We start from the raw sequence: 19,974 nt of genomic DNA, 5'->3' as shown, positions 1-19,974 counted from the left end.
AGAACGAAGAGAATTACCAAGAACAGAGAGGGACACTACATAATAAAAGAATCATTCCACCGAGAAGACAGCCATCCCAAGTGTGTACACACCAAATAACAGAAAACATGAAAAGCCAAAGCTAAGAGAACCGAATGGTGAAACATACAAGCCCACAATTTTACTTGAAGACTTCACCACTCCTCAACAACTGATGGAACAACTGGACAGAAAACAGCAAGGTTACAGGAGAATCCAACACCACCATCAACCAACTGGATCTAATCAACATCACAAAATACTTCCCTCAACAACAGTAAAATACATGTTCGTTTCAAGTGCCTAGGGAATAGATACCGAGACAGATCATATCCTGAGCCACAAAGCAAACCCCAACAACTTTAAAGGAATTTAAATCACCCACATGTGTTTTCTCACAATGGACTCAAACCAGAATCAGTAAAAAGTAACAGGAAATTTTCCAAACACATGTAAACTAACCAAGACACTTCTAAATGACCCAAGGTCAAAGGGAAGTCTCAAGGGAATTTATTTAAACTCTAAGAAACATAATGAAAATAGAAATGCAATACAACAATTTGTTAGGACACAATTTGAAAGCACTGCCAGGAGGGAAATTTACACCACTAATATTTGAAAACAGGAAGTCTGAAATAAAAAATCCAAGTTCCCACAACTTACGGACCTAGAAAAAGAGAAGGAAAATAAACCCAAAGCAAGCAGAAGAAAGGAAATAGTAAAAGTGGAAATCAATCAAATTAGATGCAGAAAAAACAGGAAAAAAAAATGAAACAATATGCTAGTTCTTTGAAAAGAGCAAAAAAATGACAATCCTCTAGGAAGACTGACCAAAAAAAGACACAAATTACCACTATCAGGAATGTAACAGGATAGCACTACACACCCTGCAAACACCTGAATAACAGGAACAACTCTACATGTAAAACTGACAAGCTAGATGAAATGGAACAACTCCACAAACCAAATATGATATAAATTACTTGTATAGCCCGTAACTAAAGTTGAATTTTTAATTTAAAAACTCTTGGAAAAGAACTCTCCACACTAAGATTATCAGACCAAGACAATTCTACCAAACATTTAAGAGACAACATCAATTCTATACACAGTCTCTCAAAAAATAAGAGACAAAAAAAAGTGAAAAAAACTGTTTCAACAAAGTAGAGGATATAGATCAATATACAAAAATCAATTGGTGAATGCAAAAATGAAATTGGAAAAAGTATGCCATTTACACTGGAAAATTCCATGGACGGAGGAGCCTGGAAGGCTGCAGTCCATGGGGTCGCTGAGGGTCAGACACAACCGAGCGACTTCACTTTCACTTTTCACTTTCATGCATTAGAGAAGGAAATGGCACCCCACTCCAGTGTTCTGGCCTGGAGAATCCCAGGGACAGGGGAGCCTGGTGGGCTGCCGTCTATGGGGTCGCACAGAGTCGGACACGACTGAAGTGACCTAGCAGCATGCCATTTACAAAGACATCAAAAATAATAACATAGCTACAAATAAAGTACAAGAAACGTACACTGAAAATTATTAGACTGTTGAAAAACTTAATGACTTACATAAAAGCTATAGTGAGTTCATGGATTCTAAAGCTTAATACTATTAAAGTGGAAATACTCCCCAAATCGATCTACAGATTCAATGCAATCTCCATCAAAATTCCAGTTGTTTTTGAAGAAATGGACAAGCTCATCCTAAAATAAATATGGAAATAAAAGGGACTCAGAAAAGTCAAAACAATCTGGAAGAACAAAGCTGAAGTTTCGTACTGTGCTATAATCCTTACTACAAAACCACAGTAATCAAGACTGTAGAATTGGGCTTCCCTGGTGGCTTAGTGGTAAAGAATTCGCCTGGCAGTGCAGAGCACATGGGTTCGACCTCTGGTCTGGGAAGATTCCACATGACGCTAAGCAACTAAGTCCATTCAATGTAACTACTGAGCCCATGTGCTCTGCAAGGAAAGAAGCCACTGCAACAAGAAGCCTGTACACCACAACTGGAGAGGAGCTCCCACTTGCCATAACTAAGGAAAAGTCCAGGGAGCAACAAACAGCACAGTCAAAACTAAATAAAATCATAAAAAAAAAGATTGCAGTATTGGCCTAAGGACAGACATACCAACAGAAAAAAACTGAGGGTCCAGAAATACAAGCACATCTATAGTCAACTGAATCACTACAAGGATGCAAAGACCTTTCAATGGGAAGAGAATAGTCTTTTCAACAAGTAGTGCTGGGACAACTGAATATTCACATGCAATAGGATTTGGACCTATACCTCATCTCACATACAAAAATTAACCCAGAATGAATCAAAAAGCCTAACCGGAGGAACCAGGAAAACCTTAGAAGAAAACATACGCATAAACTTTCACAGCCTGTGACAAGCTAATGGCTTCTTAGATATAACACTAAAAGCAAGAGTAACTGAAGAAAAGAACAGATTGAATTATAACAAAATTTAAAAATTTTTCCTCTTCAAAAGACCCTGTTAATAGGATGAAAAGACGAAGCTACAGGCGGGGAGAAAATATTTGGAAACCATGTATCTGATATAGGATTAGAATATAAAGAACTCCCAAAATTCAAGAGTAAAAGACCAAATGGCAAGTGGGTAGAAAAACAAGGGGCTTTCCTGGTGGCTCAGATTGTAAAGAATCTGCCTGCAATTCAGGAGACCTTGGTTCAACCCCTGGGTCAGGAAGATTCCCCTGGAGAAGGGACTGGCAACCCACTCCAGAATTCTTGCCTGGAGAATTCCATGGACAGAGGAGCCTGGTGGGCTACAGTTCATAGGGTCACAAAGAGTTAGACACAACTGAGCAACTAACACATACACACAGAAAATATGAAGAGATATCAAAGAGGGCACATAGACAGATGCCAAAGAAACACATGACGACGGGCTCAACACCATCAGCCTTCCGGCCACAGCAAGCATCACTGCAAACCTACACGAGTGGCTAAAGTAATAGTGACACTACCAAATTCTGGCAAGAATTCAAAGAAAATAGATTGGCAAGACATTGCTGATAAGAATGAAGGGGGTAGCGGGAAAGTGGACTTGGCTACAAAGGGCCAGCAAGAGAGAGCTTTGTGATAAGAAAAATGTACTGCATCTAGGCCATATCAATGTCCATATTCCAGTTATGACATTATATTATAGTTTTGCGAGCTGTTACCACTAGGAGAAACGAGGAACTCTATTATTTCTTACAACTGCATGTGATTCTACAATTATCTCAAAGTTTAATTTTAAAAACTGCTTTTAATACACAAAACCTGCAGAAGAATTTTATTTTAAAATTTGGTATGTAATATCACACTGGAAATATTCCTAGTTACCAGGAAATATCTTTTTCCTTTTCAAGAAAACATGTAACTCAGCTGTGCCTTCTCTGAATTTAAAATATATAATTTATTAAATATAAAGTTGCTAAGGTTATAATTGTAACAGTTAGGTGCATACCATTAGCACTTATTAAAAGATACAACTTTAGCTGTCAGAGTGCGCAATAAAGGAAGCAATATTCTGTAATACCAATCCATTTTAAGAAATGGAGATAATGTCATGTCTTACAAAAAAAAAAATAAAATACACTAAATTTTACAAGGCAAGATGTTATGTGAAATGCTTTGAGAAAATAAATTTTAAAAGAATATAAGCTGCAGATTTTAGAGGAAAAGGAACTATTATGTTTATTCTATCATAAAGGACCCATTCAGCATAGCTAGAGTCCTTTTCCTTATGCTAAAATATATCTAAAACTTTAAGGGCTTTACCAATACATGTAGGATTTATATATATGCCAAATATAGATTCACCCATTATTACTAACAGATTAACAATATAAAGTGAATACTAAACACAGAGTAAAGATAAACATGTTAAGGTTAGAAAATGAACAATAAGAACCTACTGTCTTTGGCTGCTGATTTACTTTTTTATCCTCTAGATCCTTGAATTTTGATCGAAAAGAAACCATTTTCTCTTGAAGTTCTGGTGTACATAGTTCATACACATCCAACATAAGAGGAAATTTCACATCCTATATACAAGCCAAAAATAAAAAGTGCAAACAGAATTTAAAAGGTAGTTATTTAAAATATTTATCACACTTTTACATTACTGCTTTCATATGCAAATAAAGCTGAAAATAAGACCTGTAAAAATCATGTGGGGACCCAGGCAGTTGAAAATATAGTTCTTATTTTCAATCTGGCCCTAATTTTTAGACAAAAATTCTTTTCAACTTCTCCGTAAATATTTTTAACCAATCAAACTAACTACAGAGGAGCTACCAAAATTTTAAACAAATGAAGCATTTCAGAAATACTAAACTAGCAGATTTCTTCAACTACATTTAACCTGCTTATACAACCCTAAATATATCTGAAAATGTATTAATGAAATTCAGCTCAAGAGGTTAGAATTATATACCCATTCCCGAAGGATCAGTGTACCCTATGGATACACTGCAGAGCTACAGTTCAATGAAATGGACAAATCATAAGGCTTGCTCTGACATCAAATGATTATTCTTTGGGCACCAGTAATTTAACAATTTCCTTTCACCTGGAAGAAAGGAATCACATAGAATACAGTGTGTTATATTGCCACTTAGCCCACTCCTGTCCCCAAACCTACTGGACCGGTATCTCTGCAACTGAGGATCTGGTCTAGTGGTACTACTGGGGAAAGGAGGGCATACATCAGAATTACCTGGGACTCTTGAAAAACATAAGACCCGAGGCCCCACTTAATCAGATGCTTGGACAGGACTGAGGGGCAGGCATGCATATGTTAAAAGAAAAGGGAAAATAGACAATTCCAATATATATTCTTGATTAATAACCACTTGCCTAATATTAATAACTTCTCTATAGTATTTTGAAGTGAGTTCTAAAAGAATAAAGAAATCTATTGTAAATAAGGAATTGCCTTCAAAAATTATAATTATTACAGTAAATCATTACTAACCTTAAGAACTTTAGCATTCACAGATTCCTTCTCTTTGTAAAAAAATCGAACCATCTGAATAGTTAAGTAAGCAGGTAACCGGCTGATCTTTGACTAAGGAGAGAAAATGGAAAGAAATTCTGTAACATGCAAATGCCATACAAGTTTCTAATTCCTCAGTTTGGTAAAAACAAAGTCTGGGTAACATTAATTAACCAGCAATCAACCTTTCGATTAAATGGAATTGGGATTCCAAAACTTACAGATTTGATGTACAAAGCATTTCTTTGCAATGTTGGAGACTGTTTGGTGATTTCTTCCTGAAGTCGCTAAAAAAGAACAGAAGACCAAACATTAAAAAAAAGTCTTCTGCAATACAGAATTATATCTTTAATTCTTTAAAAAATTAGGACTATTTAATAGATAATATATAGTATGTCAACAGATTTATACCCCTGAGAAATACTGTGAATGAAGACAAAGTAAGAAGGCTTTTAGATATGGTTTAGTTCTTAAAAGGCATGAAAATAATTTGTCTTTATTTGCATGAACTCTTCAGAATGTAAATCATATTTGAGTCTTTTAATTTATGATCCAAATGGTCAGATTCTGAGAGTTTCTACTGTGTTTTATACAACATAAGGAAACCTTTCATAGTATTCTTCTACTTACGGATCGTCAGAATATTTGTATTAGAGGGAAAGGAAGAGAATGTAAGTAACTCTTGTTCTTTATGTTTTATGTAGCTAAGCCTTCCAGAACCAATCAATTATTGTTAAATTTGAGAAAAGTTGCAACACAGAAAACCTGTTAATCTAACAGATGTGGGAAAGCCTTCAGCCCTTGCATCTTCTAACCAGTGTCTGCCTTTCCATCCTTACAGCCTGGGTGACACTGAGCAACACAGGTCTCCCTCTGGGCATCATCTGTACTGGCAGTGACAGCACTTCACTGCAGTGCTGGTGTCAGAATTACACGAGTTAATACATGAAGAAAACCTGGAGAACTATTTGGTACACAGTCTATGCTCAGTAAGCATGTTGGGGGCTTCCCAGGTGGCGGCAGTGCTAAAGAATCCACCTGCCAATGCAGAGACGCCAGAGACTCACGTTTGATCCCCAGGTCAGGAAGATCCCCTGGAGTAGGAACTGGCAACCTGCAGCCATATGCTTGGAAAATCCCATGGACAGGGAAGCCTCAGAGGCTACAGTCCATATGGTTGCAAGGAGTAAGACACAACTGAGTGACTAAGCAGCAACAGCAGCAAGAATCGTCTAATACTCGCATAAAAATCGTTCCAGCTTTGATTTTTAAAACTTACTAGCCACGTTACAAAAGGAATCACTATGGAGTCAGTTTTTAACATTTAACCAAGTTTACTCCGCAATGAAGAGGTAAAGAAATGTGGAGCAAAATTACTCAAGGATAAAACCAATGATGACCAAGCATTTAAAATTACTAAGACAATTAATGTTAACATCTCATGAAAACATGAAAGCATATCTGGTACTTTGTAAAAATTTTTAACATGTGCTCAGTTATGTCCAACTCTTTGCATCCCCATGTACTAGAGCTTACTGATCAGGTTAACTATTTATTACTATCATCAATCCACCATCATCAAGATGTTCCAGGTATACTTAGCTTTCATTGAGTTTTATAAAATTATTATGAAAATATCCTGGAAAGTCCTTGTCAAAACATTCTATCCCACACTCTCCAATTAACATTTTGATGCCATGAAACTTGCCCCAATTCACTGCCTAGCCTTCAAAAGATGTACATACTTAGGAATACTGAGGAATTCCCTGGTGGTCCAGTGCTTAGGACTCTGCTTTCATTGTCAAGGGGGCATGAGTTCAATTCCTAGTGGGAGAACTAAGATCCCATAAGCTGCAAGGTGCAGCCAACGTTTAAAAAAAAAAATTAAGAGAGATGTACATATTCCCCCAAACTATCAAATAAATGACAGGCAAGCAAAATTGTTCTATTTTACCAATGTGCCCACTAGAATAGGTTCTTTAGTATGACAGTGGGGAGACAGAACTAACTGAATAGTGAGAGAACCAAGTTTTAGATCTGGCTTTGCCACAAACCAATAAAGTCACTTAAATTCTAGGGCCTCAACTGCAATCTAGTGCAATGGCAGAATGTCTACAGGCCCTCATCTGCACGGGCCAATCCCAGCGTCTATCTCGCCAGTATTAACATATCCTCATTACAATGCCCCCCGAGGCCTCCATCGAGCCTCTGGTCATAACATTTTTGTCAACCCATCAATATAAAGCCTTGTTTTATGAGTCTTTCTGCTGTGTAATGACACCTTAACACACACTGTTGACGCAATAACACTGAACTCGAAGCCAAGTACACTGTAACTCAACCCTGAATGAAGCTGATCTAACCAACGTTATTCTCTCCTTAAGGCCATCACCACCTTCCTGCACTTAGGACACCAGACAGCACTGCAGCAGCATGCCAGAAGGCCACTATCCACAGCAAGATCGCCTACAAACGCACAAAAATTCAAGAAACGTGGCAATGAAATCACTGCAAGACGCATACTAGTTCCCACTGAAACTAGAAGGCAGAGGACCTCAGGTGAGACAGGGTGAGTCACACATCTCAGAATTTTTGCCACCTTGCGCATGTCTACAGGTGACCAGGAAAGAACCAGGAGTACTGGGGTTACAAATAAAAGTTAGCAAGTAGGTGTATTTGCAAATAAAAGAATCCACAAACCATGTGGATAAACTGCAACTGTCCTTACCAACTTAAGTCCTGTAAAAAGATACTTGACTTCTTGATTGATGAAACAGCTAAGCTGAAGCTGACTTTCCTTTCCTTTAGTGACTTCTTCTTCTTCAGATTCTGTACATTTCATGCTGTGCAAAGTAAGTTAAGGAATATGCCAACAGCCATTCAATTTGCTATATAATCTCTAACAAAATAAGTTATCCCAATGCTTTTAAAATTAATAACATCATTCACTGGTATTTAAAACATTTCAGTCTCCCAGCAGAGATTCATTTCAATACTTAAAAATGCTCATTCACTTACCAACAATATGGAGTAATGAATGTGTAAAATAGGATAAACTCTCAGCAAATAACTTGGTATTTATATAGTCTTAAAATGGTCTTAATAACTCAAAGATAAACATCTACCCATGATCTAGAAAATGCTGCTCTGCTAAATTCATGTTTATTAACTGCTTCCATTTCATGTATGTAATTTTGCTGATTTATCCCATTTCATACAATTAAAAATTAATTCTCTGTGAGGTGAATTAATGAGGCATTCTGTTGAAGATATTCTTAGGAAAAAATAATGAATGTCCTTAAAGAGTCCATTTATCTAAAAACTTCAAGATCACTCCAATGGGTATTTTTTCAAATTCCTAATTTCCATATTTTTTAACCATTTCCCTTCGTATCCCATCCACCACTCCAGTCAACAATACTATTTATACCAATTCATATTCAGTAAGTTATGATTACAGTTTATATGAATCTTGGCTTATAAGGATACGTCGTCTCAAATTCAACTCCAAAGAACTGATCAATTAAACTTTTCTTTTTAGAAGGTGTCACTGCTGAGGCAGATGAAGAATCTGTCTGCAAAAATTTAGATGAAATAAAAATTCCAATTTTACTTCACACGGATATTAATGTACATCACCTCCCACACAATCCAGTTTAGTAATGCATATTTAAGTTTTTTTTTTAATGTAATCCCTGTCTGCAAAACCTTTCTACTGATCAAAAAATATTACCAAAAAATTACAGATGCTGAGTAAGCGTAACGGATTAAATTCAGTGAATAATACATTGAATTCAAGCGTCAAATGCAAGCTGTCAAATTCAAGCTGTCAAATTCCAACTACAGATTCATTTATCTCAAGTATTCAAGGACATGTCTATCTATTAAGATGTACTTACTTCAAGACTTTTAGGGTGGGATGGAATGGAAACTCAAAGCCTACACAAATATATTTCAATTACCTCTTTAACAGTATCATCCTCTATAGCTTCCAATTTCTGCTGTAATACTCGCATCATTTGTACCCAACACTCATTAGCATCCTGTAATTTAAAAAGTGACACAGTAACTAATCCTGGCGGATACAGTGTTTGATTCACAAAATACTTCCAAAATAATTACTATTTCCTTAGGGAAGGGGAAGAAAGTTGTTTTGTTTTAAATATTAAGCCAAATTAAATATTTTATGACCTTCAAAACAATGAAGCATTCCAGAATAGTTTGTTTATTCATTCAAGAGATGTTTAGTGAACTCATTATGCTAAACACCATCCTAGATACAAGGACTACATAGCAGTCAACAGAGTAGAAAAAAGTCCTAGTGGGGAACATAAATAAACAAAACAGAACAAATTCAAAAGAAAAAAAAAAGCAATATGGGAGTAGGAAGTGATTAGGGAAAGAGGAGTGTGCTCTTTCAGTAGGACTGTCAAGGAAAGCCTCTCTGATGCCTTGACATCTGAGCCATGAGACCTGAACGAGGGGAGGAGGCAAGGCACATGCCTATCTGATGGCCAAAGGAAAAATAGCCAAGGCCCTACAGAAACAGGATGTGTGGAGAGTTCTTTTTTTAAATAGCAAGGAAGCCAGTGTATCTGGAGAGAACTGCAAGGGGAACAGTGGTACATGACAAGGCAGGAAAGGCAGGCAGGCAGGAGACTGTTTAGGACCCAGACAGAAAACAAGGGAACCAACATAATCTTACATTCTTTAAAGGACTCTGGGGGCTATGCAGAGAAGCACCAGAGAGGGCAGAAGCAAGACGGTCAGTTACCAGACTACTGCACCTCTCCAGGCAAGAGATAACGGTGGTGTGAACTAGAGGGGACTGGCATTTGTATTTCCAAATAGAGCTTAGTAAGTCAGTGTAGAACACCTAAGTTTTACACGTACAAAATGAAAACCACAGAACGCTTGCCCTGATTACCTGCTGAAGATACTGTCCTTGTTCACCCTTCTCTGCAAACTGTGGAAAAGCCATGTGCAAAAATTGCAGTAGAATAATTGGTGGAATACTAGAAGAAGTTTTATCCATGGAATCAAACAAATCTCTAAGGGCTTAAAAACAAAGCAAATACCTGCTTAGTAAAATAGTGACATAGTTAATATAAATAAAAGCTACTGTAAATTAATTCTCAATTAATAAAGAACTGCTTATTATTTTTAAGTATATCTATTCCTTTTGCAATTGCTGAATCCCTAATAAGAAAAAAAAATTGTTTTTAAATCTTAAAGAACTCATCAGAAGACTTCATAATGCAATAACTAGCTATAAACAACTTCTGGCTGGTGCACTAAATCTCTCTATCCAATGACAGCCTTTGCCTTCCTAACAAAGCAGTGTATATTCATTCAGTACAGAGAACACACAACTTCTGCCCAGGAATCAAACAGGCTTAACTGCTACAAATGAGACATTATCCGGACATTAGGTAGCCACTCCCAACACTCCTCCCTTTAAGCCTACACTTGGTTGCCTTGTACTGAACTCCTGAATACTGCAATCTGAAATATGTTTAAATGCTTAAACATACTTCCTGAACACTTTTAAAACTAACTTGCCTTCTCTGATTTTGAAGGCAAGTATTCAGTAAACACTTTTGGTAGAATATACAGATACTGACCTGCAGTAATGTACTGTGCTGACGCCATCTCTCCTGAAGCTCTCAAGGCGCCTGCATACCTATGAGCAGTAGGACAGAGTTAGAGAGATTCTGAAACTCAGACGGGAAGAAACAAGTTCAAAGGGCTCATTAGGACACTGACACCCTCAACTGTAAGCTTCCCTGAGCTGTCCCCACCATTTTTACTTCTCTTCCAGTCTTGGTTCCTTAAAGAATAATATGGGCAAAAACAACTGCTAAGAAAAAAGTGGAATTTAGGTAAATGAAGCCTACTTTACATTCTTTCCCCTGTCTTAACTTATCTATAATATTTTCTACAAATTGTGCATAACAAAAAGGTACATATTTAATGTCCATTATTACAAAGAAAACAAAATATAATTTCAGAAATGAAGAAAAAAGCTTTGGATCAAAAACATTAAATGGAAATCAATAAGCCTACATTCAGCACTAATTTCTTATAAACACAAAATAAATTTCAAGTCATTTTCCTCACCTATAAAATGAAGTGTGTGTGTGTGCGCGCATGCACTAACTGTGACCCTATGGACTGTAGTCTGTCAGGCTCCTCTATTCGAGGAGTTTCTGATTTCTAAATTCATTTTTATGAATCTCAGTTAATCTACAGCAGTACAAAGGACTGGTCACCCAAGGAAATATTCAAACCACCATATCTACTTAAATATTTCATTCAGATAATATTAAACACAGGGCAATGGGGAAGTGCTGAGCAGCTGACCAGGACAAGGTACAATACAACACTAACCTGAGATGATAACAATGTTCCATTAATTTGACTATAAGATGAGTCATATAGAATTTGTCAAAATTGCTCACATCCAACACTTAAGATGCATACCTTTCACTAGATATAAATTATATTTCAATTAAAACAAAACAAAAACTCTGTGCTTATATAAGTGAATGAAAGAGGTCACAGAAAATGTTAAATTATATTTAATTGAAGAGTCTTGTTTTTTTTAACGTGTTTAGATCTTTTGGAAACTCCTACAACTAAAATATTCTTAATTTTTTAATATACAATAATCCGTGAAAGTGTTAGTTACTCAGTTGTGTCCAACTCTTTGCAACCCCACGGACTATAGCCCACCAGGCTTCTCTTTCCATGGGCTTCAATTCTCCAGGCAAGAATACTGGAGCAGGTTGCCATTTCCTTCTCCAGGGGATCTTCCCGACCCAGGGATCAAACCCATGTCTCCTGCATTAGCAGGCAAATTCTTTTACTGCTGAGCCACCAGGGAAGGCCCCTAAATTATATATGCTCATTAAAAAATTAAAAATCGTAACAGTTTCCCTGTCAGACACTTTAGCACTTTTAAAGGGCACTTCTGAAGTTAAAATGAAGTACTCATAAAGCAAGTGCATCCCGTAACATCACTGAACCATGTCATCACATAATGGACTGCTGTTATGAATTTACATCTAGCTACAGGGTAACAGGCTTTCCCAGTGGCTGATCTGGTAAAGGATCTGCCTGCCAGTGTAGCAGACTTAAGAGACGCAGGTTCAATCCCTGGTCAGGAAGATCCCCGGAGAAGGAAATGTCAATGTGCTCCAGTATTCTTGCCTGGAAAATTCCATATTTTCCAGGAACCTGGAAACCTGGTGGGCTACAGTCCATAAGGTCGCAAAAAGTCCAACACAATTAAGCATGCATACGCAAGCATTCACATAGCCATACACAGGATGTAACGATTCGACATTTATGACGAAAGATGCATTAATGAATTATCAATCTCTTTTTAATAACTGGAAATAGGAAGATCATAGATAATTTAATACCATCTCCCCAAAACTGTCAATATAATGCCAAGAAAACATATAATTCGTAATTAAGGTAAGACTATCCAATCAGCCAAACAACATTCATAATGAACTTTACAAAGAAAAACCATTAATTAGAGAAGAGAACAATGGACACAAGTACTGAGAGGTTTAACAGATAAAAACACTGAGTGTTTACAGACAAAGAACCAATAGAGTACTTTTCCCAATCTTTGTCAAGTCAATAAATAAAAAAATGATATAGACAATCTGAATGTAATAAACTTAATGCTTATTATACTTGATCACCTACAAAAAGAGGATGTCTTGACTATATTTTAACCATTTGTGAAATATTCACTACCAATCAATCATAGATCAGATCAACTCAAATGTTCATCAACAGAAAAAAGAGTAACTATTTGGTAGTACATGCATACAGTGGTGGAGTCTACGGCACAAACAAAAATGAACACACACACACCACATGGAAAAGCCAAACACAGCCAGACTCAAACAATATATAATATGATGCTTCTGTTCATTCAGAGTTCAGAGTTCAAAAAAAGCAAAATTACTCTATGAGGTCAGGTGAATACAACTGTGGATAGAAGGGTAGGGGCCGTGGACTGGAAGGGATTGGTGAGGGGATTTTCAGAGTGCTAACGGGATTCTGTTGATCCATGTTGGTTACAGGGATGTGTTCATTCTGGGATAAATCATTTCTACATGTTTCTATATAATTCAATTATTAAAAACAAACGGGTTTTGCACAGCCAAGAAGGCCATAAGCAAAATGAAAAGAATGGGAGAAAATATTTGCAAATGACGCAACCGACAAGGGATCAATTTCCAGAATATACAAATAGCTCATTGAACTTAACAGCAAAAAAAGCCAACTCAATCCAAAAATGGGCAGAAGACCTATACAGACATTTCTACAGAGACATATAGATGACACATGAAAAGATGCTCAAGTTTTCTAATTATTAGAGAGATGCAGATCAAAGCTACAATGAGGTACCACCTTAACAACAGTCCTGGCCATCATTAAAAAGTCTTCATATAACAAAGGCTGGAGATGGTGTACAGAAAGGGAACCCTCCTCATTGTTGATGGGAATGTAAGTAGGTGCAGCCACTGTGGAAAACTTTATGAAGGTTCCTTAGAAAACGAAAAATAGAGCTACGATATGATCCAGCAATCCCACTCCTAAGCATATATCTGGACAAAACTAAATTCAAAAAGATCCATGCACCCCAATGTTTATAGCAGCACTATACACAACGGCCTAGAGCTTTTAAAAACTTGTTTAATAAATCTGAATATTGTTTAAAAAGACTAGCACAGAAGCAAAGAAATTGGGAGCTCTCGAGCACTGCTGGAGAGGATGTAAAATGGTACTTTGGAAAACAGTCTGGCAGTTTCTCAAATGTTGTTTGATAGAGTTGCCATGTGAACAAGCAACCTGCTCACAACCAAGAGAAATGAAAACAACTCATCTGGCCAAAAACCTGTGCTTGAATGTTCACTGCAGCATCACTTATACCAGCTAAAACGTGGAAACAATCCGAATGTCCATCAACTGACGACTGGATAGCCAAACACAGCATATCCACAGTGGAATATTATTCAGTCATTAAAAGCAGTGAAGGACTGATACATGCTACACGTGCTTCGTCACTCAAGTCACGTCTGACTCTGCAACCCCACAGACTGCAGCCCACCAGGCTCCTCTGTCCATGGGATTCTCCAGGCAAGAATACTGGAGAGGGCTGCCATGCCCTCCTCCAGGGGATCTTCCCAACCCAGGGATCGAACCCAGGTCTCCCGCACTGCAGGTGGATTCTTTACCATCTGAGCCACCAGGGTAGACCTTACATGCTACAATATGGATAAACCTAGAAAACAGTATGCTAAGTAAAAGAAGCCAGTCACAAAAAGACCATATAGTGTATGACCCCATTAATATGAAATGTCCAGAATTACCAAATCTGTAGGACAAAAAGTATACTAATGGTTGCCTAGAGCTGGAGTTGGGAGAGGTATAACAAGCAAGTATGAGGCTTTTTTCTAGGCAGGGGCATATTCTGAAATTAGACTGTGGAATACTTGCATACTCTTGTGAATATAATAAAGACCAACTAATTGAACACATGAACAGGATGAATTTTTGATAAATGAATTATATCACAACTAAGCTGCTAAATAAATATATAGAGAAGTCCAAAAGAATACTATTCATCCAAATGTGAACCTTCTTTACCCAAAAAAGACATAAAACAATCTCTCTTCTGTCTTACCTTTTAAGGGCATCTTTGAGTTCAGGCACAGAACGAATACACTGAACTGTAGCATTCATGTAACAAGTATTGCCAAGGTTTGTCAATCCACATGGTAATTCCATCTGGTAGGGAAAAGGATTAAATCAATTTTATAGAATGACACGGCATATATAAATCATTAAGCACTTTGAAGCAAATGGTTTACCGACTCACACCAATTTATATTCCACACCAACAATGTTTTATTTTCCTAACAAAAAAAGTTGTACTTGCATCATGCTGACAATCATTTTGTGTTTTAATTCCCGTCGCGAAAATAAAGGATTTTATCAGTCCTGCCTCCTCTGCAGGTTTATCCCTAGAAGAGGGTAACAAAATATATACTGAAACACTTCAAGGAGACTTCCCATGTGGTCCAGTGGCTAAGACTCTGCACACCCAATGCAGGACACCCAGGTTCAATCTCTGGCCAGGGACCTGGATCCCACACGCCCCAACAAAGACCGGGCAGAGCCAAAGTAAATAAACAAATTTTTTAAAAAAGGAAACAATTCCAAAAATGAATGGTACTATATAAACGCTGGGCAGTAGAAACAATAATAACAATAATATTTGACAAGAATGTGTTGGCCAGTTTCTAAACCAACACTGCATTCTTAAATTAAGGATAAACTGTATGTATTTTTACCATGGAAGGTTTTGAGAATTTAAATATCCCAGCATTTAATCTGTGCAACTTCTTTAAGCTTGTTTTGCCAGAAAATAACAGTAAACACTTAAACAGCACTGTCTGCCAGACGCCTTTATTACAGATATAAATGACTTCGTAATGAATTGTTCAATTAGAAAAGGATCCCATGAGCCAATTTCAAAAACTAAACTCTGGTTTACTGCTGATAACATGCATCCTGATGTCAATTAAATCTTCAAAATGCGCAGATACTACTTTTTGAAAGTCATCTTACTAATTGTACTTCTTAAAAAGTAATAATCAGGTATATAAAACGTGGCATGTCTTACAGCAGATGCCAACTGTTCTTCTGTCATGTCTTCTACAAAGACAGTTTTAGCTGAGGGTTCCTCAGGAAGAGCATCTGCTGACCCCATCATTAGTACAGTCATTCCCTGTAAAAAAAAAAAATCATGAAAACTCAAAAGCTGACCATGTTTATGTTCAAGGAAATAAGTCAGACACAGAAAAACATACATCACGTGCTTCTGTGTATCAGAAAAGGTCAATCTAGACAGGTCAGTGGTTGCAAGGGCTGAAGATGGGAAAAGAGAGTGTCTGGAAATGGGAACACATTTCTTTCTGGGGTGACGAAAATATTCCAAAATCAGACTGTGGTGAAGGTTACACGACTCTGCAAATACACTAAAAATCATGAAATGCTAGGGTGCTGCTTCAGGCCAAAGGTCACCTGCGAAATGCTGGAACATCTGTATCTTGACTGTAGGAGTAATGACATGACTGCGTAAAGTTAACCAAATCCATGAAACTCTAAAGTAGGTGAATTTTACTCTCTCTATACTATATTTTATTTATACCTCAATAAAGCTAAGGACAAAAACACTGTCACAAAGCTGAGAATATTTTCAATACTGGAAAGGAGAGACTTCTTCAATCATTCATCTTTAGTGGCATCATTTCTCTCCATAACACACTAAGCAGTGGTAATATTCCTATGAAAGTCTATTCTGTAACTGTAACCATTATTTACAACTGAACAGAAAAATCTCCTTTGTTGGAAATCATCAAGTCAAATATATAAATTAGTTCAAAATGTCCAATTTTATAATTCTACATATTATTAACCTAAGGAAATACTCATTTAATACAGATGTAACATTCCACACAACAGAACAAAGAAGACTGTCACCCTAAAACTCATAATCTTGAAACATGAACATCATACTCAATATCTTAACTGGAAGACATGAACACCTGAGACAAAGAGGGTAGAGAGGTTTAAAAACGGGAGAAAAGTCAGAAAAATGTATTTTTTAAGAAACACCAATAAGATAAAAATATCTAGATCATTAAATTAGGAAATAAATAAGGTCAACAAACTCAAGCCTTATAAGTACCTATGGACAATCATTCTATCACCTATTATTTTTACTTATACTTTCTATAAGATAATAGCAAAGGAGTACTAAGCAATCACTAAAGAATTTTTTTCCAAAGACAACTGTCTCAGGAAAACCAAATAGTTGGATGAATATACTACCAACAGTCAGCTAGAAATACAACTGAAAAGAATGAATACCAAATAATCTAAGAGTAAGCATAATAAGAAATATATAATATTTTAACAAGAAAACTATAAAGCTTTACATAAGGACATTAAAAAACATCTAAATAAGCTGAAGGACACAACAAATTTCTGGACTGGAAAAATTACTATAAAGATGTGATTCCAAATTATTATATAAATTTAATCAAATCCCTTTCTGAGCCCTTACAAAATGATTCACTCATGCAATAAACTCATGCCCATGAAAACAGCTAAGAAATTTCTGAAAAAGAAGACTAAAACAATATCTTTAAAATTATTAACAGATTACATTTGAAGAATATTGATAATAATTTAGAAAAATATTCTAGCTCTTTACCTTATGACATGCCATGCCCAAAATGAATTACAAATTGAGGACTTAAATGTAAATAAAATAAAACAATTATAAAACATCCAAGTTAACTTTTTAAAACATCTTGCCATTTTGGAAGGTTTTTCTAGAAATGACATAAAAGATGAAAGGACTAATGACACTAACTGTATAAACCTTAAAACTTCCCCATTATGACAATCACAATTTTGACAAACTAAAAAAAAAAAAAAAAATCAGTGTATATGGATACAACAGAAAAATGGGCAAAGCAGAAAACAAAAAAGGCCTAAAATTAATAAATCAAATAAGCTTTACCTTAAGAAGCTAGCACAAGTATATATTAAAATCAAAGTGAAAGGAGGAAATAGAGCAAAGAGGGAAAAATCAATAAAATAACAAATGAACAAGCAAAAGTTGACTCTATGAGGAGTAGGGGAAATCAATGAAACTAAACAACTTCTCCCTAGGTGACAGACACAATGAGCAAGAAATCACAATTTGCTACTACAGAGCAGGGTAGGAGGGCATGTTGAAATGACAGCACTAGAGAGTCTAGAATTAAAGGTTATTAAGAGCATAGTATGCCATCAATTCAACAACTGAAACTAAACAGACCAACTACCTAAAAAACACAAATTACCAAAACTGGTGTAAAAAAAAAATGTAACATCTGAAGAGTCCTACATTTATTAAAGACCCTAAATTCTTAATTAAATGTCTTCCCACAAACAAAGCTCCAAGCCTAGAGATCACTAGAGAATTTTCTGCAACAGTTTCAGAATATGAATTCTTTCAGAAAAAAGGGGACATAGGACTCACTTTTGACTCATTTTATAAGACAAACATTACACTGACAGCAAGACTCAGACAGTCCAAGAAACTACAGACCGTGTTTTTCACACAGAGAAACACAAAAATAATTTTAACAAAATACTACCAGTAGAATCTGAATTATATTTAAAAGAAAATACATTAAGATTGGTTAACTAAAAGGAAGTATAGTTCACTGCATTAAGAAATTAAAGGATAAATTAACATTTGAAAATATATGTAAAAAGTATATGACAAACTCAACTCACATTCATGATAACTTTCTACAAACTAGAAACAGAACTTTCCTTAACCTGATAAACATCTATAAAAAACCTAGAAGTAATCTGTAAAACAAGGGACCAAAAATCTACAAAAACTCAAGAGCAAAGAATATTACCAGGGATAAAGAGGAATAGTTCATTTTGATGAAAGGTCAACTCATAGAGCTATTAACAATCCTATACATGTATGCACCTAAAAACAGACGAAACTAAACTGATACAACTGAAAGGAGATACAGTCAAATCCACAAGAGATGGAGATTATGACACATTTAATAAAAGACACACAGAGAACATCAGTTAGGACAGAAAGAACATGAAGACTATACAGCAACTTGACCCGACTGGCATTTACAGAACATTTTACCCAACAACAGCAGCATACCTTATTCTCTCAAGAGCACAGAAAACATTCAAATGAATGGAGTAAAACAAGTTCTCAATAAATTTCAAAGGATGGAAATAATATTGGATGTGTACGTGACCATGACAGAATCAAATTAGAAATAAGTAACACAACCTATTAGAAAAAGCCCCATATAACTGGAAGTGAAATACAGCTCTGAACAATCCACGGCTCAAAAGAGAAATCACAAAGTATCTTAGAAAGTATTTTAGCTGTGTAATAAAAACACAGCATATCGCAACCGCTAACTGTATAACAAAAACACAGCATATATAATAAAAACACAACCGCTAGATTCAGCTACAAGTGCTTAAAGAAAAATTAGTAATAATAGTTTTAAATGTCTATAAGAAGAAAATAGATTTTTTTAAAGAAAATCAATAATCTAGGCATACACCTTAAAGAGCAAGAAAATGAAGTAACTTTAACTCCAAAGAGAAAAAATAAGAGTAAATATCAACAAAATAGAAAATGGGCAATATGTAAAATCAGCAAAGTCAAAAATCAAACAGACTTATGATAAATCCTTACCAACACTGATCAAAATATTTTTATTAATAACAGAAATAAGAAGGATCATCGATAAATAATGATGATCTAATAGGATAACTAACAATTATTTCAGACACTAGGAACAACTTTATGTCAATAAATTCAACGTATTTAAAATAAGCAAATTCCTCGAAAGAAAAATATAAAAAAAACACATTAAACATTAAAACATTAAAAACACTTAAAAGGCAAAAACATTAAAAAAAAAAATCAAAATAGCCTGGTGTCTACTAGAGAAACAATATCAAATTCCCGTGAAGAAAACCCAAATCCAGATGTAATGTATTGGTAACTTATTTCAAATATTTACAGAAAATAATACCAATCTCACACCAACTCATTCAGAAAACAGAAAGGAAATACATTCCAACTCTTTTAAATGAGTGTCCCACACAACTCTTGATGACAAAGTGAGGATAATGCAAAACAAAACCACTAATATGCCTCATCAACACATAAAAATATCTTTTGAAATATGAGAAAACTAAATCCAGCAGTAAGTAAGAGATAAACACATCACGATCCAAGTCAGTCTGTTCTCAAAGTGCTGTCTGTGAACCTCCAAGGGGTCTCTCAGATTC

General features: G+C 35.8%; 1 protein-coding gene across 3 annotated transcripts in view; it reads right to left on the bottom strand.

Moving 5' to 3' along the window:
• Positions 1–19,974, bottom strand: part of USP14 (ubiquitin specific peptidase 14) — a 72,622-nt gene that overhangs the window by 41,690 nt on the left and 10,958 nt on the right. For all 3 annotated transcript variants that reach the window (XR_008201389.1, XR_008201390.1, XM_052660304.1), the window contains exons 4-13: positions 15,749–15,853; positions 14,747–14,850; positions 10,659–10,717; positions 9,962–10,092; positions 8,997–9,077; positions 8,524–8,609; positions 7,763–7,877; positions 5,256–5,321; positions 5,014–5,106; positions 3,953–4,081 (exon numbers count right to left, since the gene is read on the bottom strand). Coding sequence is in view for 1 of the 3 variants with exons in the window: in XM_052660304.1 (XP_052516264.1) it covers positions 3,953–4,081; positions 5,014–5,106; positions 5,256–5,321; positions 7,763–7,877; positions 8,524–8,609; positions 8,997–9,077; positions 9,962–10,092; positions 10,659–10,717; positions 14,747–14,850; positions 15,749–15,853 (969 nt within the window). In the remaining 2 variants the exon portion in view is untranslated. The remainder of the gene's footprint in view (positions 1–3,952; positions 4,082–5,013; positions 5,107–5,255; positions 5,322–7,762; positions 7,878–8,523; positions 8,610–8,996; positions 9,078–9,961; positions 10,093–10,658; positions 10,718–14,746; positions 14,851–15,748; positions 15,854–19,974) is intronic.

This window comes from Budorcas taxicolor, chromosome 22 (assembly GCF_023091745.1).
Source record: "Budorcas taxicolor isolate Tak-1 chromosome 22, Takin1.1, whole genome shotgun sequence".
Classification (NCBI taxonomy): Eukaryota; Metazoa; Chordata; class Mammalia; order Artiodactyla; family Bovidae; genus Budorcas; species Budorcas taxicolor.
The sequence above is the reverse complement of the archived record's forward strand: the minus strand, read 5'-3'. Positions and strand labels throughout refer to the sequence as shown.